Source organism: Mastacembelus armatus, chromosome 23 (assembly GCF_900324485.2).
Source record: "Mastacembelus armatus chromosome 23, fMasArm1.2, whole genome shotgun sequence".
NCBI lineage: Eukaryota > Metazoa > Chordata > Actinopteri > Synbranchiformes > Mastacembelidae > Mastacembelus > Mastacembelus armatus.
Genome location: NC_046655.1, coordinates 7,921,837 through 7,947,658, shown reverse-complemented (window position 1 = coordinate 7,947,658; position 25,822 = coordinate 7,921,837). Strand labels below are relative to the sequence as shown.

The following is a 25,822-nucleotide window of genomic DNA, read 5'->3' as shown; positions in this document are numbered from 1 at the left end:
GGAATTCATCCAGCTTTTATGACTAGAAGTGCAAAAACAAAACATTTCTTTCACACTAATAGTAAGATTACTAATTCATTTTGTTACGTAATTTTCTCGATAGACTGTTTTGTGTGCTGCACGTTAGTGTCTATTTGACAATGTTATTCTTTCCTCATCTGAAATCAGCTGAAGTGTTTGATTAAACTGAAAACCCGCGTACATACCGATGTGTGTTATATTTAGGTGATGAACAGCGCGTTCCTGAAACACGTTTGTGGTAATTACCAAATCATATGCATACGTATGACCGCTAATACACAGAAATAGAAGCTACAGCGGGTACGTGAAGGCGTCATAGGTTCATCAAGCGGAATGTCAGCCTCGTAAAGTAACCCAGCCTCTGATTGGCTACCGCGAGTCACGTGACTATTTCCCAAGCGGAGTTTCCACGACAGCTGGAAGCCGAGCGGCACAGGCGCATCGCTTCTTTGCTGAAATCATTGGAAAATAACAAGACTTCTGCTCGTCTCAGCACCTCCACATAGACCTTGGTCTGGCATGGGCGACAAGAGGAGTCCCACAAGGTAACGACCGAGTTAGTGCGTCCTACATATTCCGCCTAGAAGAGGGGAGCGGACATCGGCGAGCGCACGGAAAAAAATGGGTTTTCTCCGCGGTCTGTCTCTCTATCTCTCCCTCCCTCTCCCTCTCTCGCTCTGTCTCTCTCTCTCTCTCTCGCTCTCTCTCTCTCTGCATGTGTATGTGTGTGTGCGCGCGCGCGAGGAATGCGCACGGGTGTTAAAACCTCATCGCCAATTACAGTGTCGGATCACAGCGCGCTTGCAGATGATTTCCTAAATCCTATAGGCTTACCCAGATGTTTGCTATCGATAGCCTTCGTGGATGCGAGCTGAACTCACTCTCCTCCTCTCTCCCCTCGCCACCTTTTCTCTCCTCTCCTACCACCCTATGTTTTTGTTAAATCTTCTTTTTGTTTGTACAATTATTGTTTTAAAGGCCGAAGCGTCAACCGAAGCCCTCCTCCGACGAGGGGTTTTGGGACTGCAGCGTGTGCACGTACAAGAACACGGCAGAGGCTTTTAAGTGCATGATGTGTGATGTCAGGAAGGGGACATCAACAAGGTAAGGCGATGGATATACATTACCTTTGGTGTCTTTGGCATTAGTGAGGGCTCAATGCGGGCGGGGGAGCGGGAGGGTCCCTGGGGACTGGAGGGGCTGGCCCCCACAGCAAACTGAGGAACAGTTTAATCTCGCTCCTACCCCTCCCTCTAAGCAGTTTTTGCATTTATACCATGTGGAACGGATTAATGTAACCCTATATTCTAACCTGATGTGTAATCCTTCCCACTGTGATCATTCTGTATACAGTTCAGACAGTAAATGTAAACAAACATGGTGGATCTTTTCCTGTAGTTGCATTCATTCTCTCTGAAAAGCTTCCCTCAAAGTCAACATGTTGATTTATTAATTGTTCGTCTGAGCAGTGCGTCGGCCTCCACATCCTTGACACCGAGATGCTGACACTGATCACTCGCTCTTTAAGCACAGACATTCATCTTGTTGGCCTGGAGATATTTGTAACAGACGAGCATACAGATACACAGCGTGGAGGTGCACGCGTACGCTCACACCGGGTGTCCTCTGTGCCTGTGGCTGAAATTTCGCCTGACATCAGTGATTGGAAGCAGGAAATGACTTAGGCTGGATTCACACCAACATTTACCCTGTGCTAAGACAACACCAGGGGCTGCATTGCTGGGGGAGTGTTTCATGTAGAGTGAGATAATGAAATACAATCTGGGAAGTCCAGTTGGAGAAACAGATTTAAACCAAAAACACAGCACAGTGGTTTGTACAAGGCACAGACTATATTTTACAAGTCCAGAAAGCTATTATGGTAGAAACAATTTTATCTTGTTGTGAGGATCTCCAGATTAAAAAGCAAAAATACAGGAGTGTGCACTTGCATGTACGTGATTGGTCAGTGCAGCGCCTTGCCGCATGACATCACGTTGCGTTGCAGAAAAAGTTGAGCCAGATCCAGGTTTTTTCCAGCACACCTCTGCATCACTTTGGCTGAGTCTCGCACGGTGCCAGTCACCGCTACGTATACACGTTTCAAGTAAGTGAGAAGGCCTGGGGTTTTTTTCTTTTCCCCTGGGTGGCAGGGGAAAACACAACAAAGGGTGAAAGAGAGGAAGCGTGGCTGTTGTGACATGATCATCCTTTTTAATGCATCACTAATTATCCTCTTCTGCATTAGCTCAACTTTCCCACCAATTTAACTTCAACAGTAACAACAACACATCACTTCAGTTTCGTTACCTTTTCATGATTCTATGCGATGGTGCATACACCTACTGTATATGGCTGTGTGTGTTTTTGTGTGGGAGGGCTAGTTGTGAGAAGAGGTTGTCAGAGCAGCTGCCAGACAGACAGCCGTAGCTCATTACTATGCAACAGCTTAATCAGCCTGCTGTCATCAGGGACACACACACACGCACGTACAGATGCACTCAACATGCAGATTTTACGCACGACTGCATACATATTCGTACACAGACACGTGCACGTGTCCTCAAAGTGCACGGCCGTAAACACACAGTTGCCGCTCACGCAAACAAAGAGCTTGAGCGGCAGACGTGCTGTTGCGATAGGGTCCAGCTTATTGCAATTGAATGCTGATTGTTAAGAGGACACTTCAGTGACTCTGCTGTGCTTCTGTAAAAACAAGCAGCCTCCAGCTTTGCCAAGAAGCTGTCTGAAAATTCACCAAAAGCTTCAACATCCTTTATCTTCCCCATCTGGGCGATTTTTAGGGAAGTTGGCAACGATGCAAGGACCCAGAATTCCTTGCAACACCCCTGACACTCAGCAACAAATTTAGAAAACCGTCTGTGAGAAGGTCTTATTTAATGTTAATAACCACCCCTGTCTTCCCGACGGACAGTGCCGTGGAGCTCTTATGGGAGAAGTGTTATCAAAATATTGCACAAGGCCACACACCCCAACTTTATACAACTATACAAACACAGGCTAATACTGCAGCAAAATGGCCACACAGGTGGTCACAGCTGTTAATGACTGAACACAACAGACAAGTGGGTTTTCTGAGTGAGCAAGCTGAAAGTGCTAAAGGGCAAACGACATCCAGAATATTAATGGAGGGCAAAGCAAGTCCCTCGCTGGTTACTAAACAAGCATGACTTAGCTATTACTGTATAACAAATTAGTGCCTGACACAAGCATGGACGGTCCAGTGGTAAAAGGAAGTGTCCCATATTCTGAAGGTCACAGGTTTGACAGCCAGTGTGGGTTCTGTGGAAGAGGCATAAATCAACTTATCACTAACTTGATCCAAAAAAAAATGTAATTTTTCCTGACAGGGTCTATGTCTTTTCATCAAGTGCCAGGTAATGGATGCTGTAAATGAGAACATTTTAGGATGGAGAAATATTTTAGGAAGAAGTGAGTTTGCATGTAGATAGCCGTCAGCAGATGAAGATAAATGTTTTATGAAGGGAAGGCTTAGCGGATCTGACTGCCTATATCCTGCTGATGTAGAGAGATGATCTACTGCAGGGGCCTGAAGCCGGCGGGCTGATTGAGAGCACGTTGTTGAGCCTGGGAGTTTGACTGGAGACGGGGATACATCAGCAGGATTGGACTCACTCCTCAAAGGAGGTGTAGTGAAGTGGAGGAGAGGGAGACAAACTGACAAAGTGGGCCGACTTTCTACTCGTTTTATCAGCAGCTAGGAAGTCAAATATGAAGACACACAGACACGGAGAGCTGTCTTAGAGGGGCTCTAGGATTGCAACATATCATGCATCCTCATTACCTTAAGAGTTTGCTAAAGAAACGTGTCCATTTTATCTTCCTGCAGCTCTTCGGGCTCAGTCCCAACCTTTAAAAAACCAGCGTGATAGATGAAAGTCACGGTACACTGGTGTGGGCCTTAAAGAGAGGCTGCTTGATAAGTGCAAGGTCACAGATTTTCTTCCTACATCAGCTGAAATATCCAGGCAGTGTCCTTGAGCAAGACACTTTAAGCCTCCCACTGCACCCATTATGATTTGTCCTGGATTAATGTTTTACAATATGACGAAAGATGGGACGTGGTTCAGAGTTAATCCTTAAGATGAAAATGTCATGTGAAGTGGTGCTGACAGACAGCTGTTAAACCCAAAATTAAACATTATCATTAGCAAAATACTACTGGGTGTAATAGAGCAGGGCGTGTGTGTGTGACCTTCTCTGGTGTCCAGGCTCCACCACCTGCATCTGTTCACTGAGCTGAGCTCTGACAAGTCGAGCCCACCAGGGAAACAACATGCGCATGCACTCGGCGTTCAGCAGCTTGTTTGCCAGCATTATGTTTCCACGGGTCGGGAGCAGTGAGCTTGATCATGTTCCTGATAGTTCCCTCTCTCGTTTGCATTTGCCCTCTCCTCACTTTTATCTCTTCTTTGTCTCAGCGATCATGTTTGTTTGCTTTCTGTCTCTCTCTCTCTTTCTCTCTGGGAGTTGAACTTAACCTGGGGCGTCTCTTGGTGACAGATTGACTGATCTGCAGGTTTTGTCAGCTCCACCTAAACAAGCACAAGCCTCTCTGGCTGGGCTGGGAACCTGTCAGCATTTGGCTGTTTAGATGTTGTTTTATCATCCTCCCCACAAGATCGCCCTCACAGTTCACGTGTAGTGCACACCCTCAAAGCTGAGCTGAAGTTGTGCAATCGGTTTAATTGCAGTTGCATGACCCACTGTAAACAAATGCAGCTGTCGAAATTACTCAGCTTAGAATATGAGGTGCAGGAATCCAACATTTTCACTCAAAAAGCCATTTCTATTAAACATTTAGTCCAAATATGTCAGAGAAGTATACACCAATTTGGGCATTTTTGTTTGGAACATGTTTGAACAAATGTAATAATTATTATAAGACTTGATTACTATTTCTATTAGTTAATAATTTCAGTGCTACCTGAACATATTACCAGAAAAAGAAAGTGAGAAATCACATGTAAACAAGATATATGAAATAAAATGCTGTCAGTACAGTGAAGAAGAATAATACTGATGTAGATACTGGCTATCAGATTGTTGCTATTTTTGCATAAACTTTATGAATCCAGCCAGTGATTGGTTTCAGCAGATATCTATTATAAATATGAGATAATGATCAGCCTGCTGGAGCTGACTGATGATGTGACAAGGAGATTGTTAGCTGTGACATAGACGTCTGTCTTTAGAGCCGGGGGTGGATTATAAAATTCGAGGTTAGAATAACTTCTCATGCAAAAAAGGAAAAATTAATTATCTCCTTTTTTTTCCATTCTCTAAGAACACCTGCATCGGTAGAAACTACCATGGAATAGTTAATATACAATACAATGCTGCCTGGGGAAAATGCCTTAATTTGAAATTCATAGTGTAAAGTGTGAATTAGCTGTATTTCCATATTATTCCACTGCCTGTGTATACATTTACACTGACAAGACTACTTGAATAAAGAATTTCCTTTTGGCAGTAGAATCAGTTACCGTAGCCATGCATCTCTGTTAGACATATTATTAGCTTCTTGGTAAGGCTTGTCCTCCCCCACACATTCAAAAGCCCTTTGAAGATTCCATAATCAGAAAAATAACCTGGTTCTGTAGCTGCCAAGCTGTGTAGGCAAAAGCTAATTTAGCAGACGACCACCCCCCCCCAAAATAAAATTTGGCTGCTGTGTTAATGCTATTGTTAATTTCCCAAACTGATTACACAAAATGTGCTACTAACTGGGAGCAACACATGTGACTCTCACCTTAGAGTCATGTGTTTTCACCCACTTAAAGTGCTAACAATGAAAATGCTAGGTTTGTTTTTATTGTTGAGCAACATGAACCTTTCCCCACGGGATACTGTGTGCATTCCTTAGTTTTTAATTTTTTTTTTTTGATTGTACTTGGGGCGTTAGTGATTATGTCAAATGAGATCACTGGAGCAGGCAACAACAGATATATTGACACAAACTGTAGGAACCGGATCTGCATAAGAGAAGAACTGACATTATCACTGCCACAACATTTTAAATCTGTACCTAAGATGACTGACACTAATTGAGTTTATAAACCAGCAGCACGCATGTAAAAATTATTGTATATCACAAATCAGTGTTTTACAATCCTATTTAAATGATTAGATTCTCTAATAAGTCACACAGTGGGCAGTGGTGTGGGTTGCCGGTGTTAGTGCTCATACAGCATACAAACACTGAGCGTACACCGACGGACAATAAAGCTGGCTGTTATCATGTCACTGTGGCTCAAGATTATGGCTGCGTGATAAGCCTGTAATTACTACAGTGACACTGATGCATGACATGCTGCTCTGTGTGTGTGTGTGTGTGTGTGTGTGTGAATGTGCGGGCATTTATGTGAGAAAAGAAAATGTGGTATAGTGTGGCTAACGGGCTGCAGAAGGTGTCATAAACCACAGGACAGGGAGAGCCATCTGTCTCTATCATACACACACACACACTCACACACACACACACACACACACACACACACACACACACATGGTGGTAGCATGTACAGGCAAGGAGAGACATTAATCATCGGGCTGGAGGAGCTCCCAGGAGCAGCCTACAACCTGCTGATAGAAACCCTGACACACATACACCTACACCTGGACTCGGGTTGTTCAACAGGGCATAAAATAAGCTGTTTCACAACGATCTTACAATCATCACAGAACAGTGAGCTGAGATTTGTTTACAGCAGCGCGCTTGAGTGCTTATTTGCAGTCCTTCCACTGTCCTGTGGGATGTTTGCTCATCACACAATGTACTCGACAAATGTTAGCAAGCGGTCCAGACATCTGCAGAGTTCTATGCAGCTGTCTTTTAGAAGTAACACAGGACTCTCAGTTCAATAATTTAAAGAGCTAATGCCTGGGAAAATGGCCAGAGCTGCGCTGTCATGAATTAAACAGCTTTCCAAGCTTTGATAATATTTCAAAATAAAGGACATAATCCAAATGTGTGAAGGCTCCCCCTAAAGACTGAACCTACTGTTCAGAAACGTAACTGCCTCATAATCTGGCCACCTAATGATTCTGTTACATACAAGCATTTACTTTCCAGTTGTGACCCACTCAGAAGCAGTGGTGTCATTTTCTGCTAGCTCTGCCTCATCGTGTGCTTTTATTTTTTTGGGTTCTTGAGCGCAGGCCAGAGGTGGAAGTGTGTGAGGTCAGCGGGTGCATTAGGAGGAGGGAGGAGTGCGAAAGGGCAGAAGAATGAGATAGTGATAACATGATGTGTGTGTGTTCCTAACCTATTTGGGAAAGGGTCAGCCAGAGTTCCCCTTCAAGTGCAGTGTGAGTATGTGTGAGCGATCAGTGGCAGCAGTTGCACTTTCCAGCTTGCAGGACGAGACAAGTTTGCCTTTAGCTTGCAGTTTAATGCAAAAGTCGAATAAAGATTGTGAGCTGGAGAGGGCGAGAGTGACAGTTATGCTTATTTAATGCTCTGCACCTTACTTTGGAAGTGTAGGAATGTTCTTATAAAGCTGATGAGACATGAACAGAGGTGAACAGGAAGAAAAAAGGTTGAAGGAGCAGCTGATGTATAGTCACTCAGTTATCCATTTGAATACATTACACATTTTCCTTCTCACATTCTGTGAATTCAATCCAATAATGAAGAGATTATTATTAATATCCATTGTTTTCTTTACTCTGGCCGACATCCTAATTTCCCTATGTGGGACTCCATTAGCTGCTGTAGAATAGACGGCAGCAGTGGAGCAAATATCGATTAGAACAGCGGCTCCAATACGTAGTATGAATGTCAGAAAGAATAGGCTGTTACATTAGGCACAGAAATTCCTGTTGGAATCAATAGGCACACACGAAACGCAACACACACTGAGACTCCAGATGGAGGCCAACAGCGAAGGCCTAAGTGCTAAGATAATAACCATTTGATTGGGTTAACAAAGGCAGCTCTGTTGAGGCCTGCTGCTTTGCCTCACTGTAATATTAGGTTGTCTGTCTCCTCTTTCACCTCCAGGTTATTGAACTGGCTCTATTAGCGAGATTCTACTTCATTGTAATACATGAGGAGGATAGGATGTACAAAATATGTTTATAGTTGGCTCTCATTGCTCTCAGGCACAGACAGTCTTTTAGTTTTAAATAGAGGATACATACAGTTCTCAGCATTGAGGAGACAGTTCATGTGTTCATTATGTACCGTAAATCAGACAGAAATCGCCACATCCTCAGCTGAACTCATCAAACACAAGCCAAAGGACGCTACGAACAAGGGAGCCAGTCCCCTTGTTTTTTATTTTTTTGTTTTTTTTTTTTTTTTGGGAGCTGCCAACATTTGGCCTCCAGGCAGGACGGTCGGCTGCTTTGTGTGAGCTGCAGTCAGTTCACCACAGCAGACACAGCTTTGTTTCAAAAGGAGGAATGCTGGGGTAAATGACTAGAGCTGGGAACAGAGGACTTTTGAGAGGCCTCTGGCTTTATTCAAAAAGGTGTCAGCAGTTCTGCGCCATCGTGCTGACAAGACAGACACATTAGAGGATCTCTGCATCTCCTCCCTATCAGTTATGTAGGCCAAGAGACCCATTTGCATTTCACTCTAGCCTCGCAAGCAACACTGCATGTTCTGAGAAGGCAGTGATAACTCAGAAAAAAATGACTCTGGGAAAGACTCTTTGAAGATGGGCTCCAATTTAGGTCATCCCAGAATTGTTAAACAAAAGCTTTGCCCTTAGAACAAGAAAGCAGACCATCAGCCCAGGCTTATAGCCACAATATTTCCTCTTAGATAATGACTAAAAGACTCTAAATTAAGCTAAATAGGTCACCAAGGCACAAATGTGGCCCATACTGTGACTCTGCAACACCTGGCCAGGTGGATTACGTTTAGACCAGTACGTTTGTAAAGCAGGGCTTTTTAACTTATATGAATTCCTATAGCACATACTTTATATTTTCTGAGCAGTAGGCTAAATCTCACCTGTCACAAGGTGAGGTGATTCAGGTTAACAGTTAACAGAGATCCCATGTTACAAAGCTGCTAAAACTAGAAAACTGGCTCGTGAAATATGAAAATGGCTTTAAAAGCTCTAATTACAAATATGACAGCTCAACAGGGCTCAGAAAACTAACACCAGGCTCTTCTGCCGTTCTCATCATGCCCTCATACTTCATCTGCTCACTGCTGTGCGTGACTGTGTGTTTGCGCGCATGCATGTTGGCAGTTATGTGCCTGGATACGCCTCGGTGTATGCGTCTTCTGTCGATCGCATGCGTTTTCGTGTGGACCCTGTTCGGACTTGTACGTATGCGTTTGGCTTTTGGTGCAGTGTCTGGATGCCGTGGTTGCCTACTGTAGACGCATTCATACCTACACATAAACATGTCTGTGCGTTTGTGTGTATGCGCGCAAAATCGGGCACTAGATGTGTAGACTCTTTCAACAGATGGCCTTTTCAACACTCTTGCCTCTCGGCTGTGGCTCTTGACAGCCCCAAAACACACACACACACACACACACACACAAATGCACACAGTTGCACAGAAATTTGATCGCAACAGTCATGCAGGCAAACCGTTGCCAGACCAATTACAAAATGCATCATTTTTTAAACAGCAGACACTCCTCGAGGATGAAACTGTGACTGTGAGGAGGAGCATTTAGTTTACCTCGTTCCACTGTGTTATATTTGTGGAACCCATGCATGAAGGTGCATCATTTATTAGACAGTTATTGCCATCAGTGAACACTTTGTCATTACCTGTCAGCACAGGAGACACAGTTTATGGCTGAGTGCACCTTGATGTGGACTTCAAACAGACAGGCACTGCTGAACAGGAGGATTTGATGTTCCGCATTTGGAAAGAATACCAGAGAAACATCTTGGGTATGACCTTTAGTAGATGTGTGACATACTGTACTTTAGGTCACGGCTGACTTCATTTTTCTCCTTTGCAGACAGCATCCTACCATTCTTGTTTTTCTGGCTTACAGGTATCCTTATGTTGTGGAAAAGCAAATATATACTTATATGCTCTGAATTCAGTTCGCTTTGTACACTGTCACATCCTAGTTTTCATCTCATCTATCCCTGTGAGCAGTAAAACAAGCCTGTGCAGGTACACTACGTATCTCACAGCAGACTAAATCCAGACTTTTATTCTGAATGCACTGTGTGTTTTGCCACTTGCTGCCAGTGTTAAGAACACTTCAGCAGCACCATCCTAACCAGCACTGGCAGTGATTATTGGCTCTTGATTATGGTGGTGCACTAGCATGAGGCCATGTGTTCACTGCAATTTTCCCTCTCATTAATCTGCCACACTCTGTCTCTCCCCTTCCTTTCTCCCTCTTTATGTCTTTCTCTTCACCCTCCGATCCTCCTTTCCATTCCTCCCCCCTCGTCAGGAAGCCTCGGCCCGTCTCCCAGCTCGTCTCGCAGCAGCAGGTAACGCAGCAGTTTGTGTTGCCCTCACAGCCCAAAAAGGAGAAGAAAGAGAGGGTGGAGAGGGAGAAGGGCGACAGAGAGCCGGCGCTCAAGAAGAACAGTCAGAAGAAGATGAGGTAAACGAGCTGACACAGGGTTTGGGGATCAACAGGAAGTCAGGGATGCATGAATAAACACCATAGATGCTGGTTATGTTCAAGCTATGTTGATGTTTTGGCATATTTTATAAAATACTTAAAAAGATAGAGGTGAAGAGGGGAGGAAACAAGAAATACATTTCAAAGTAGTGTCAGGAATATGCTCAAAGATTTTAAGCAAATAATCTTAAATAGCTTCTTTTGGCTTCCTATGGCTTTCCCAATTCTCCATCAGGCCGAGATTAAAAAACATCGACAGGAGCAGCGCCCAGCACCTGGAGGTGACAGTTGGAGACCTGACAGTGATCATAACAGACTTTAAGGAGAAGGCCAAGCCCTCGTCCACCTCGGCCACATCTTCCAGTGCCGCGTCGTCGGCCGACCACCACAGCCAGAATGGCTCCAGCTCAGAAAACACAGAGAAGGGGCTTTCCCGCTCCTCTTCACCCCGAGGTGAGGGCAGCTCAGTTAATGGGGAGTCCCACTGAGTCTGCCCCTCAAAACCTCTCTGGCCCTCCACCTACATCTTATCTGCAAGTGCATATGTCACTGGAGGAGCGCCCTGCCTCTATGTTAGAGCTGCACAAAACAGTTTTCGCTTACTTTCTCCCAGATATTTCATTTTAATAGGAACTGTAACCTATTGGTCAGAGAAAGACGTGTCAGCCCATCAGATCTTGTAAATTTGATGATTTGACACAACCACAGCACTGGAATTCTTCATTTTGAAAGCAATACAAAACACCCTTTGTTCCGTCTCGAAGGTTATCATGATCTACATTACAAATAAAATTTTGGACAGTGTGCTCTCAGTTTTTTTTAATCCTCTATGATTTCCTCCAGATGCATCTGTACAACAGTTTTCCTTTTTCTTTATTTTTGTCAAATGAAATGTGCAGCCCCCCCACCCATGAGCTCATCTTCAGCAGCAGCAGGTAGCGTGACCTGTTCTTCCTCTGTAAGGAATTCTCAGCCTCCGTCTGGAATTTTTGCCTACCTGCTATAAACCTGAACCATGTTGTAAACAGTTCCTCAGTGTCCCCTCGCCGAACCTTCAACCTCACAGTCCTCCGCTCCTGATCTTGGTACTCCAAGCATTTAATTTGGGACTGCCTCCGCTGAAGAGTGACTTTTATGATGCAGCATAGCGGATGTACTCCTGTGCTGTTTTTCAATAATGTTTGGAGCAGGGTGTTTAGTTCAGGTGATGCTTGCTACACACAAGCACCTGGCAGATTTTGTGAAAAGCCCACTTTTAAAAGGTGCAGGAATGTATGATGTATATTTTAAAAGGATAATACTGGTGTTGCTTTCAGTTTGTGCCAAAATCCTACAGCAAACTTATTTTACATTATTTCCTGTCAGCACAGCCAAGTTGGAGACACAGTGTCTTGGCTACCATTCATTTTGAACAATATATTAACAACAACCTCCAACATAAACCAGCATTAAATATTTCCATTCTAATCAAATTACTTACTATTAATGTGAAAAGCTGAGCATGTGTGCTTTTAGCTCATTGTTTTGATGAGTATCTGACCTCCACTCAGTCCAACTGTACTATTCACATTCAGCAACTACAAAGAAGCTGTTTGCTTGACTTTAACTGACATGCATGAAGCAGCATAAGTTTCATGTTAGCTAGTAGAGAAAGTCTTTTACCAGCTGAAAGCAACACGGAAATCATTCCCCTTACAAATGTACATCAGTGTTTCAGCTTTGATTTGACATTGTTTTACTTTCTCAAACAAAAGTTCAAGTCGGACTGTTCAGAGCAGAAGATGGTAATGATGTATCTTACACTGGTATTGCCCTTTTTTGCTGTATAAACAGGACTGCACCTGTTTAGTGTCCCAGAGGGAAACCAGAGGGTGCTGATGCTGCTCCGCACCTACAGTGGACCCAGTTTGGATTCAGCACGGCGTTTGTACAACAGACAAAGAGTTTTGATGTTTATGAGCAGTGTAGGTGATATCCTGCGGTGTGATGGACTTGAGAAACTTTCAATTCCTTCATTTTGGCGTAGCAAAGTGGAGGAGCTTTGGACAATACTAAACTCCCAGCAGAACTACTACCGATCAACCTAACTACACAATAACTTATAAAACCTGTAGACTAACTACACAGATAAAATGGATATTTCTAAAATATTGTACTACAATGTTTTGATGTGGTTGTATTATCCATTATAACAGTGTTATTGTCGAGATCTTTATTTTAGCATTTTAGCACACATCCTGAGAACTATCATGGCATGATAATATTATGGTCTGTATATTGTGGGACAGGCTATGTCTCTTAGTTTGTTAGTATGGTTTAATGTATCAGAGACGTATTCTCATAGGTTCACTACACTAGCTGGGACTAGGTGTGTGGGCTTGTGACAACTGCACAGACATTTGTTATTTGGTTGTGGCAAAAATGGGAGACACTTAAATGTGTTAGTGTCACTTGTTATTTGTTCTGTTGGCCATGCTGAGTTGTTTAAAGCTGCGTGAACTTGTTTATTATATGTCTGAATAAGAAAATAACAAAATTCAAACAAAAAAAAAAGTCTTTTTTATGCACTAAATGTTGCTTTGTTAAAACATTTTCTTACACACAGATGTATGCATACACACAGTGAGTTTTTTTTGTTTAGCCTTTTACAGAACAAACTAAATGCTGCTTATCTTCGACAGTGCATTTAGGGAGACTACTGTTTAGTTAAGCAATAAACAAAATGTATTAATAGTTGCATCATACATCTTTGTGGCATAATTATATATGTATACTGTAGTTTTCATCATACGATTTGGTTTGCACACATATTAATTCACTTCCAACTCTTTATGAAAATGCAATTGGAGCTCAGGTCTGTTTGTCTAATGCAGACACAACAAAGGCGGCTGGTCATTTAAAGCCATGAATGGGGCTTTTCATGGGTTTGAAGGTTGCAGCAGACAGCGCCTGAGGAGGAGGGAGAGGGAGGAATCAACTTTACTTATCGCTCCCACCCTTCCCCCATTTAAGGGTCCTGACCTTCTGCTTGTTTTGCATAAACTGACTCAAGATAAAACCAAGATACGACCCGGAAGTGTGCCGATGCCTTCAAAATAAAAGCAAAACAAAAACAAGTAAATACAACAAATTTCTCTTTGACCTTTATAGTAAGACCAATGTAGGTCAGAGGGCCTAAGGGCAATGTATTAACAAACATAACAATATAACATATCATAACAATAAATAGCAGGCTATCATTTAATGAGGAAAATTGTGATCATCTTCTGTGCTCAGCATGAAGAAAATGGAATAAGTTGAGGAAGATTGTGTAAAAAAAAACTTTAAGCTACAGAAGAACTACTAAATCGACCTTAAGGTAAGATATGACATATTTTCCCTCTTGCGTTATTAAATTATAATGGTATTAGTAAGGCAACTTGGCAATATAGCGTGTTTATGAAGAAGCATGTTTAAATAAAAAGAAAAACGACCACAGCATTTTCTCCAAAAATAAATCTTTGTAGTAAAAGTCTTGCAAACGCCTTCAAACGAGCTTTAAAACGCCTGCCATAGGAACAAGTGTGTGGCCCTATTCCTTTTTTAAGCTTTTATTTTATAAACAGCTCCCGGAAGTGTATCGCCATTACGTGTGGCTTCACTGTTATTATTACATGCTAGTTTTTGTGTCATGACTTTAGCTCCGAGTTGTGTTTTCAAACTCCATAATGCGGCGTTACATCCGTGCACTGACGCTGTGCACGGTGTTTGCCGTGTTTTCGGGCCTGTATGTTTACAGTAAGCTCTTGTACTCTGACGGCTCGGGCGGTGGAACCGGGACGAAGAAGGGTTTCATCCCACCGAGAGCGGCCGGAGTCTGGCGGGGGGACGTCGCCAAAACCGGGCCCCAAAACACACACTGGTACAATAGGTAGGACCGGACATTCAGGTCTGCTGCATGAATAATTACATCTCATACGATGACCATGGGTATGGATGTAGTTAGGGATCTACTCCATAAGACACTATGATGTGTAGGAATGTGACGCTGGTCCCCTGCTGGTTTATTGTATGAGACCCCCACTATTCTTGTTTTCAAGGTATTTTACTATGACCCAAGATAATAAAAACAGAGAATTATGGTATTTGCTTATAGATGGACCAGTACAGACATGGTGATAGTCAATGAATTCATGAGAAAAAGGCTTAACTGATGTGAAACCACAGTGTGACCAGTTCTATATTTAACCCATCTATATTTATATAGTTAATAATGTCCTTTTTTCTTATTGTTAACATGTCTGTCTGATTCTGTCTCCTGTCTCAGGTACATCATGCGTCAGTGGGGTCAGGTGGAGGCTGCTGGTGGCGGCGTTCAGAGCAGAGGCGAACCTCCTATGCACTTGGCCGTCGTGGCCTGTGGGGAGAGGCTGGAGGAGACTCTCACCATGATCAAGTCTGCTGTTCTTTTCAGCATCAAACGCCTCAGCCTGCACATCTTCGCTGAAGATCAGCTGCACACAAGTTTCATGGAAGCCGTGAGTAGAAAAAGTTGGTCTGAAAACCCGACCTGGAAATTGCTCACTGCTTTTCATAAATAACCCCCAAGCAAGTGGACTTGGGGCGAACATATCCTATACTTTATGGCCATGTGAGCTTTTTAATGTGTTGTTTTTGTTCCAGTTGGAGTCGTGGCCTGGTTTTATTCGAGCCAGATTCAACTACACAGTTTACTCCATCAGCTTCCCCAGTGAGAATGCAGCCGAGTGGAAGAAACTTTTCAAACCCTGTGCTTCTCAGAGGCTGTTTTTACCTGTAAGCTTCACTCCATCATACAGATCACTGTACAAACACATATGTGCCATTGTGATATTCTCAGTCATTTGTTTTTAGGAAGTCAAGGTCTGGACAAATGTTTGTCAAAAGTGGGGCTGGTAGCTATACGTGTAATTTGCCAGTTTTACAGATAATCAGTTTCACTTTTGGTGTTTTTAATGTCTACATATTAAAATTCATAGACAAATAATTATGTTTTGTCTTTATACATTTATGAGTTTTACAGTGAAACTAGCCTGACCAAAGTTCACTTTGTAAAAACCACTGCAGAACATATCGATGTTATTAATATTCCAAGTGATTTAGTCTTTTTTAATATATGCAGCTGATCCTAAAGGACGTCGACTCAATCGTGTACGTCGACTCAGACATCCTCTTCCTGCAGCCTGTAGACCACTTGTGGGCGTTCCTGTCCCAGTTTAATTCATCTCAGTTGGCCGCCATGGCCCCTGAGCACGAGGAGCCCCGTATTGCCTGGTACAGCCGCTTCGCACGCCACCCCTTCTACGGCAGGACAGGCATCAACTCAGGGGTCATGCTCATGAATATGACGAGGATGAGGAACACTTTCTTTAAGGTAGGGATGAGCGCTGAAGTTTAATAGATCATGTTGGTTGGTTTTGTTGTAGTAGTGTGTTACCTCTATTTGGCCACAAGATGTCCTCCTCATGCCACAGTTGTGCACAAAGGACTCAATTAGATCCTACTGCAATATGAAGCTCCCAACCACTAAAATACATAATAATATTTGACTGCATACTGGTCTGTGTTGACAGAATGACATGACATCAGTGGGGCTGCGTTGGGAGGAGCTGCTGATGCCTCTACTCCAGAAATACAAACTCAACATAACCTGGGGGGACCAGGATCTACTTAATATCATTTTTCACCACAACCCTGGTGAGGAGCACAAGCACTCATATTTACACATAGCAATGAACACACAGTATCTCTGTGTCAATCTATGTGCAACAGATACTCATCTTAAAATAATAATTTTAGCCCCACATTGACAAAGTACAGGAGTATTACTTACTGCTGATGGTCCAACTGTACAAACATCAGCATATCATATTTGTAAGAGTCTGCAAGACGCCGCCCTTGTTGCATTGATTTGTTAATTTGAGTGTTTCTGTGCATTAACACTTCCAGAGTCATTGCTGGAGTTACCTTGCCAGTGGAATTATCGTCCAGATCACTGTATCTATGGCAGTAATTGTGTATCAGCTGAAGAGGACGGGATCTACATATTGCACGGAAACAGGGGGGTTTACCACGATCACAAGCAGCCTGCCTTCAGAGCCGTTTACGAGGCCATAAGAAAGGTGGGCATGGTTTGTCTGTGTTAGTGAAGCTTGGGTACGCCATAAAATGAACTTCCATCAGTTACTTTTCATAATTCATTTCAGCCACCCCAATCACACCCTTTTTATATTCATGGTGGTTGAGACTAAGGACAAAGCAAAGATATGTGTAGTGTTTGTAATAAAATTTTTATAAAATAATCAGAAACATTATACAAAACAAAACAAAACAAAAAAAAAATCAGGTCTTAGTGTCCCACCATTTGAATTTAAGGCTTCAGAAGCTTTATGGCTTAATAATCCACAGCAATTAAAATGCAAAGATATTCACGCTGGAAGCAGAGCAAAAGAAACTTATTATGGCAGTCCATCATGAGCATTTTTGACATCACTTTATTGCATCATCATTTTCTTTTCCTTAGAAGTAGGTGTGTTTCCTTTATGTTTTCCCTTTAAACTGCTCTCTTACCAAAATAGTGACTGAAAGGGGCAATCACACCAGGTTAAATCTCTCTTGGGTGCATGCATTAAATAAGGCTCTCTCAAAGTGTTGTAGTTTGTAGCCTGGTCTAATTTAGTGCATTGTCTGATTGGAGTCGCCCTTTTATAACCTCCGGTGACACACGTGCTCTTCTCCGCTACTAAGTTTCTTTACCCTCCCAGATGAGGTTTTGGATTGGTGGAGACCCTAAAGGCCGCAGACACAAATCTCCACCACTGGCAGAAGGTTTGCGTGAAAGTAATTTCCCCCATGAGGATGTTTATGTGTTGTTTACCAGCAGTGTAATGATATTGACGACAGGAGTGGCATTTACTTAATGAAGCCATCAACGTTCACTGTGTCATTGCTTTCCTATTAACAAAGCATTGAATGTAGATCAGGGCGATGGCTGATCCATAACTTATCCATGGCCTGCAGTTAAGACTATGGCTTTATAAAACAGGATCAATTGTAACAGCAGACATACATGCAGCTATACTGTTTGTGCTGGGACAAGGGAGTATTACCCCCCCCCCACCCCATACAGGGGCTCAGGGCGTGGAGATTTCCCAATAGCCTATGTAGGTATTGATACCTGGTTTGCCAGGAGGACAAAGGCATATAAATTGATTCTGTGTGTGTTTAATCTCTATAGACAGATCATTTCATCTGTATCAGCTTGTTCATCTGCAGCAGAACCTCAGGCTGCTACAGAGTGGATAAATAACAGGACGCTACTGCATTGGCTGCTCTAGAGAAGTGTAAGATTTCAAGTAAACTGGCACAGGAAAGAGGGCATGAAATGCAGACTGACAGTGTGGAAGCCAAAGAGCAAAAACAGCCTATTTTGCACTCAAGTTTTAACTCTCCTCTTTATCTACTATGCACGTTTGCAGTATCGCAACACAAACTCCCACAGAAGGCAGAAAAAACAAGGCTACCACACTAAAGCTCTGAAAGGGTCACACAGGCAGGTATGTTAAAAAGCTTCAGAAAGGCTTAAATAACACAGACAGTCTGGCAAAAGGGAGAATGTTACTCGGAGGTCACATTTATACAGGAGTGATTGCTGATGTGGAGCAGGTGTGCAGTCAGGTGACCAGTCAGGTGAGAGGTCGGAGGCTTGAAACACTGAGGACAGCTAGAGGACTGGTGAGTCACGACAGGATGTGGAACAGGCCCCTTTTTCACAGCAGACATTTTGACTTGTCAGGTTGTCAGTTAATTATTAAGCAAAAATGGCCAAAATAATTAATACATTTTCAGAATTTGTAACGTTCTGTTGATGGGATAATCAATTTACCAGCAGTTTTTGTGCTGCACATCCATGTTAAATTATATATATGGGTTTTTACAGCAGACAATAGTTCTAATGAACTGGCGGTTAATGTAAATGAGTGATTGTTTTCCGAATTGTTGCACAAAGAAATGGGAAGAGAAACAGCAGTGCTCCTCCCTGTCTGTCCGCCCGTCTGCGTCTCAAACAGACCACAGCGGCCTGTCCATCGTAAAGCATCTCCTCCCTCCCGCCGCTGCAGAAGGCCGAGCCCAGGAAGCAGCAGTTAAATTTTACAGCCGACTGTACGTTTAGAGTTGGAGGCAGCACACCAACGGTGCCCCATCAGCCACACAAAATCAATACACCAACTGTAAATGCAACTTTATGACCAGTGGGTATGAGTATGTGTGTGTGTGTGTGTGTGTATGTGAGTGAGTATGTGCTCATAAAAACGCCATTCTCTTTGTGACCCAATATCAGGGACCCCAACCACAAGCAAATGAGCTGGCATAAAAAATGGTAATTCCCCTTTGATTTCCTCTGAGCATTGTAAAGGCTCCTTCATTATTGGGAACTCATGACGTTTCTTCTGTAATCCATGGTTATCACTGGGCGTTAAGCCTGTAGCATAAAACTGATTCCAAAAACTGCTTTTATGTTTTGCCAGGCTTACCAATCAGATTAGATTTGGAGTCCCATCTGAGTTCAGTATGCCTTGCGGATTTAGTTTTTAATTTATCCAGGGAAAGATATCTTCCAAGCCCAAACGCTGCCCAAAGCACTACTTTGCTTACTTACTAAGGGAATCTGGTGATCAGTTCCACTGGAATGGTGTGGAGCTGAGAGCTGTCCTCAGGGGAGTCTTGACAGCAGTTTGGGATTTCACTCTCTCACTTCAAGATTCTACGGCTACTCCGACTGCCTTTTCTGTCTCATATGTAAGATCAGTACATTTAAATTCATCATAAATTCTTCTTCTTTTTTTTTTTAACCACAATGAATATACAGAGATTTGAAACGAACCATCTGTGCCATTTTGAAAACAATACATCACTTTTGGTGTAAAATAAACCGCCACAAGTAAAAGTCCTGCATTCAAAATCCAGCTTAAGCTTAAAAAGGAGGACACGGCTGTAAAACCACGGGGCATTGCAAAACAAGCCATCAACCAGAGTGAAGACTGAGCCTCCATAGATGCTGTCGGATGATGTGTGTGCATGACAATAAGTACATCCATACTTGATGTCTGCTGTTTAATACCATAGCGCCAGGAGAAGAGCTGTCCATTGAGTACCAACCAGATTTTAGATACATGTTAAGTTTGCAACACATGTACCATTCCTTCATTAAAAAAGAAGAACTTTATTAAATGTTGGTGTGCTTTCACCTTTTAGATGCAACCATCTGAGCAATGCAACTAATGAATTGTTTTGTTGTTCCAGTACTCATTTGGCGCAGACCCGGTGGCTTTCTTGCTGGATCCTCTACAAGAGGAATTGTTGAAGACCACACATACATACTGCGGTAAATCCCACATGCTCTTCACAAGGAGACTGGCACACAGCCTGGACAGTTTCAACAGGAAGGCTGCACGTGGTTGGTGACAAAAACGAAGGACGAGATTAGACATATGTTAAGAATTGCTTCTTCTTTTTGTGGCTAACCGTTCATGCTTCCCATTCTTGAGCAAGAAATTGAATCCTGAACTTCTGATCTTACAGGCTGACTGAAGCTGTTTATGACATTGAGCCAAGAATGCAAAAACTAAAGCTTTGTAAGTGAGTTGTGGAGTTTAATACTTTTGTGAAGATTTGCTTAATTCTCACTCAGGTTTCATGTGCAAACTGAAAATACACCTGAAACCAGGTGGATGGAAACCCACCTAAGGAGCTGGAACTGTCTGACTGAGACTAATAACTGCTCCTTTTCTATAAGACGCTCCCAAAAAGAGTACGATGAAAATGCTTGAAATCTTACTTTTTTTTTCTCTCCAGATGGTTTTATTAACATTTTACTGACTACTGGGTTTGTTTTTGAACCAGCAGGCATCTTCCAAGTAATAATATTCTGCTTTCAGTGCATTTGGTTACTGAATGCTCTAGACTTTCCATATTGGAGAATTTGTTGAACCTTGTGAAAAACTCTTATTAAGAGACAAAACCCTCATCAGGACTGGATAAATAAAGGCCTTTTTGCAGGCCCTATATTTTAGGCATGTACGCACTGGACCACTTTTTCAACTGTCAGAACCCACTCGATAAGATGGAAAGACAGTCGTTTGAGAGAATGTGTGAAACTCTTGTGAATTTTCAGACAGAAGTGATTATGTAAATGAATTCTCTGTTGGGTCTACGTGTATCTTCACAGTGGCAGGAGTTGAGCATATAAAACCTCCGCCAGAGTACTGTTTGCTTCGATACATGTTTGCTCCCTACTGTTTTTTTTTTTTAAAAAGATGTGTTTTGCTCAGCCAAGACCCAGATATGCTGATATGCAAACAAAATGCAGAAAAATGCTGTTGAATAGGTGAATAAGCTACAGATTCTTTCCTGAAGCCAAAGGATTTTTTTTATTACTATAATTATGGGTTTTGCACCACTGAATGTATTTTTTTTATCACTAATAGTTAAAATCAGAAGTTTAACTGTCTGCCTATAGTGTGTTGGTATGGCTGTGATGTAAACATAGCTCTTGTGACTCTGTTTACTTGTTTATGTCATTGTGTTAAAATCTTTTCTTTTACATTAAACATTTCAGTTTTGTAGCATGTGTACAGCAGTGTGTTATATTTAGCCACCAGAGGGTAGCATTTTTTCATATGTCCACTCATGCTAAGATTCATTTATTTATTTATTTATTTTGGTTTTGAGGAAAGTATAATTTATCATACCAAAAAAAACTTAAAAAGAGTAAAGCAATTACAAAAAAACCACACTCTTAACAATTTGTGAGTATGGAATTAAAATTATTCCTATCATTTTCCAGTTATTTCCTTTGAGACTTTGTAAATTACGACTTACATGGTCTTGGATCAGGGAAATACCAACATCTTATACTGGATTTATTGGTTTTTACCAATATAAAGCATCTTTGTTAGTTTAAGAGGATCTAACTTGAAGAGGATTGATGCTATGTTTCTATTGCCCCTTTGGGCAGATCAATGGACTTGCCAATAATCTTTGACTAGGCCACCTGAGGTGCTGGACCATCTCTGCCTCAGTTCTGAGGTGCTCATAAAATTTAAGGGATGGACCAGTAACAGGCCTGTAGGTGCTCGTCTGTGACAATGACTGATTATGGAGAATAAGTTTGGACTATTCCATTTAGATGAGGACACAAGCATCCTTTTATGACTCTGGAGCTAGTTTTATTAATTGCACCAGAAATATTCTTCATTCATCACTATATATCCATATGAGAGCTTATCAATTACCTTTATTGACCTGTGTGTTTAAATGCTACAAGTAAGAGGCCAGGTCTCCAGGGACAGAGAGAGACAATGGCATAAACTGAGCAGCTTGTTGAAAAATTCAATATCCTCTATCCTCCAAGGTTTCATTTTCCTGAAACTACATGTTTTATGTTGTTATAAATAACTGATTTTATTTCTTTTGTGCCATCACGGCTGGAAGAGAAACTTAAAATAAATATGTGACCTCCAGCGTTTAGAGTGGGTCGGGGTGCACAATGCAGGGAAATGGTCACATTGCAGAATCACTGAATGTACTGTCTGTTAGACAGAGAGAGAGAGACAGACAGAGAGAGAGAAAAAAAACTTCAGATAAGGTTCGTCCATTTTTACCTATTGTTGCGGGATAAAATTTTGAATAGGAGAGATGAGTGCACAGTGGGAGGACAGAGACAAGGCTAATGGAGAGTGTTTCTGATGAAAGAAAAGCACAAGGCTGTCATAGCAAATACAGCAACTAGGGCACTTTGTTGCTACAGAACTCTATCTTTTCGATATTACCTTGATGAAAACAGAATTGGACCTGAAAACAGTGTCAGCAAAAGCAAACAAAAACCGATTTCTGGAGAACCAAACACATTGCTGTTACTGTGTGCGCAACAACAACTGATATTAAGAAAACATCTGAAATAGAGAAGTGCAACAAAACCTCCAAAAGTGTGTGTGACTTCAAGGTTACATCCTTCCAGACAATTTTCATTATTGATATACAATCATGTGATTATTACTATTTAACAATAGTCAACTGATTTAAGCACTGCATTTCTAAAAACACAGTCAAATTCATGGTCAGTCTTTAGGAAAGTACACAAACTGGTGCAGCAGAACCTTAAGGCTACGGGTCATAAAGCCTAAACAATGAAAGTGCAATGACTGCAGAGCTGCGTGATCATTCTCCGGTGGTTCATCACAGTGAGCAACACCCTTCATATCAGACATGGTCATTTGAGCTATTACTCATAAAACAATATTGATTAGTGCAGCTTTTTAAAATGCTCTGCAGTTCTGCAAGTTGTAAACTGTCCATTGAAACCAAACCCACAGGCCGAATGTGGTTGTTATTAATGGCTTATTTCAGGTCTATGGTGCATAAATACATGATTGATTAACCATTAATAAAGCATTAGATAAAACCCATTTATAAGTATGCCATATTAGAAAGTGGTAACAATTCTCGACTGGCTGTGCTTGTGTATGAATGGGAATACACTTTGATCCTAAGTATAAATTCCCCTTATTCATTAGGTTTTCCATGTAGAAAGACAAGACCATATCTCATTTGGACAGCTTGAATTCTCTACACATACAGTATATGGATGTACAATGTTAAAACACATACATCTGCAGCTAGCAGAGGTACTGGATGCAGAGGCTCCACACACACACACACACACACACACACACACATACATGCACACACCATACACAACATCTTGCATGGCACATTTGAGCATAGGTGACATATCGTACTCTTAGATTGCACAGCAGGGTGTCATTTACATGTTGTAACAGGGTCTACATATCACTGCTGTAGGAGATGAGAGAGAGAAGCACACAGGCCTGAATGTTCCCCACAGACACAATGTCATGTTCCACACTTCTTATTTACATGTGTGTGACTCCAGGGTATGTTTGATGGCCAGTGAGATGGAATATGACATCTTTGCTCACACTGACACTGAATTTGCTTCAGTGATTCATTCAGTCCGTCACAGACAGAGAGAGAGAGAGAGAGAGAGAGACTCGGCAGATTGGTTTATTTACCTAGCAGCTTATTTTCTGGGTGTTTATCAGATTCAACACAGTGAATGCCATGAAGCCAAGCAAAAGGAAGTCTGCCCAGCTTTCTGTGAAACCTCTCTGCTTTCAAAAGGAGCCAGCACTCAGGGAATCTCCCTGCATTGTCAGACTGGCAGCCAAATGTGGTCCTCGTCCTTGTTTTTGTCCTTAATGCATTATATGTGTGTTTTCTTTTGCTTTATGATTATATTTTCTACAAGAACACACTTTTGAAATCCATACTGCAAATACAAAGATAAAAATATGCTCACACACACACACACACACACATATATATGTATAAATAGAAATGGCAATGGATTGTGTCAGTGTAGATTTTCAAATTTCCAAACATTTCCTGAACACCAGTGTGAGGCTGCGCATTCTTAGCAATGTTCCCCTTGGGGATTTCTGCTCTTTTGCTTTGTTCCAGACCACATACACATATAAGAGCCAAAACAAGACTTCTAAAGTAAGACAAACACATCCAAGGACAATAACAAGTACATCAGGTTGTCGAGTTGCAGCTCGCAACAAAATGGGGTGTTCACTTTCCTTTTGAAGTTGTTTGAGAACCTGAATTTACCAAATATAAAAGTGATGTCAAAAACATGCAACTCCATGATTCTCCACAGAGTCACTTCTGTTTCAAAGGAGGAAATGTTTTGACATTTTGGGAAATGTGCTTCTTTCTTGCTGGGAGTTAGCTCTAGAAATACCACTGTCATCTGCATAGCAAATATGAAGCTACCATTAGCTGGCTGCTAACTTTTCCTCCCACACCTTTACACGTTTACTTTATCCGCTTTGGCTTTTGGTCAAATAAACATTCAAATAAATATATTTAATCATTGGAGAGATAGTTAATGAAATTTAAATAATTAATTTTAATTAGTATTACATTTTATAACCATTTGGCAAAGGCATGCTAGCTGTTTCCTTGTTTCTAAAATTGTGACTATTCCTTTAACATGTTTTCTTTGATGTGTTTGATTCTTCGCACATGATAAAGCTGTAGTAATCACAATGACAGAGGTTTATTTGTAATAAACATATTACAAATACATTTTCTGTTGGCTGGATTGGAACACCAAGCTGCACATTTCTAAGCACACACATTCACAATACATGAGGAAATGAATACATGGACGTCATACTCAGGCACAAGCCCCATCTGCTCTCCACTGTCTATGGAGCCCACATAAAATGTAAAGCCAAAGGAGAGGGGGCACTGAGACAGAGACGCTGAGATCAGAAATGAGTGTGACCCTGCTGCTTTTATAGCCCAACATACCCTGACCCTCTTCTTTTCCCTGCCGCATCCTCATCCCACAACAATAGATTTCCCATTACTGCTCCCTCCTTCACCCCATCCCTCAATCACAGCTCAATAATATTTAGTGCCAGAGTGATCTGATTCTGAAAATACCTCAGCGTGTGCCTGTGTGTGCGTAGTCGTGTGAACGTTTGTGCATGGTTAGAAAAATGAAGTTATGGGAGCTTATACTGTATATGTGTGTACAGGCGTGCGTGTGTGTATGTGTGTGTGTAGTGTTCAGCTTTATTGTATTCCAAAGGCCCAGCACTTATCTTTTCCTTTCTCTTCTTTTTAAACCATTCTCCGCACTCTCACTCACATTCACTCGCTCTCTTCCCCTGTGAGCTTTTCAATTAGGTAATTACAGCGGCAGTGAATAGAGCCTGTCTGGACACTGGCGCTCCATTGTAGAAGCACCTGTCCCTCCACAGACAGCAATTACCTGCCAGGCTGGATGGGAGTTGCAGGCTATTGTTTGTGTGCGTGTGAATCAGTTACTGTGTCTGTATGTGTGTATATGTACTGTATGTGCATCTATGCTGGTGTGTTTTGCACACAGATTCATTATTGCCAGTAAGGAGTCCATTGAATGTGTGTGTGAGGGTGTGTGTGTGTGTGTGTGTGTGTGTGTGTGAGAGGTTGCACTTAATCACATTCAGTGCCAGCGATGGAGAGAGTTTTGCAGTGTATTTTTATATAGGCTCATATATTAACCACTCCAATACCAACCAATTTTTCATTGTG

General features: G+C 42.0%; 2 protein-coding genes across 2 annotated transcripts; both read left to right on the top strand.

Moving 5' to 3' along the window:
• The first annotated feature begins 347 nt into the window (after positions 1–347).
• yaf2 (YY1 associated factor 2) lies at positions 348–13,370 on the top strand. The gene is made up of 4 exons (XM_026327429.1): positions 348–566; positions 1,000–1,125; positions 10,457–10,612; positions 10,869–13,370. The coding sequence occupies exons 1-4, from the start codon at positions 541–543 to the stop codon at positions 11,119–11,121; spliced, it is 561 nt and encodes a 186-aa protein (XP_026183214.1). The 5' UTR covers positions 348–540; the 3' UTR covers positions 11,122–13,370.
• A 904-nt stretch (positions 13,371–14,274) lies between these two features.
• gxylt1b (glucoside xylosyltransferase 1b) lies at positions 14,275–21,160 on the top strand. The gene is made up of 7 exons (XM_026326291.1): positions 14,275–14,543; positions 14,940–15,150; positions 15,296–15,427; positions 15,774–16,025; positions 16,225–16,348; positions 16,601–16,773; positions 19,955–21,160. The coding sequence occupies exons 1-7, from the start codon at positions 14,341–14,343 to the stop codon at positions 20,114–20,116; spliced, it is 1,257 nt and encodes a 418-aa protein (XP_026182076.1). The 5' UTR covers positions 14,275–14,340; the 3' UTR covers positions 20,117–21,160.
• Positions 21,161–25,822: the final 4,662 nt, after the last annotated feature.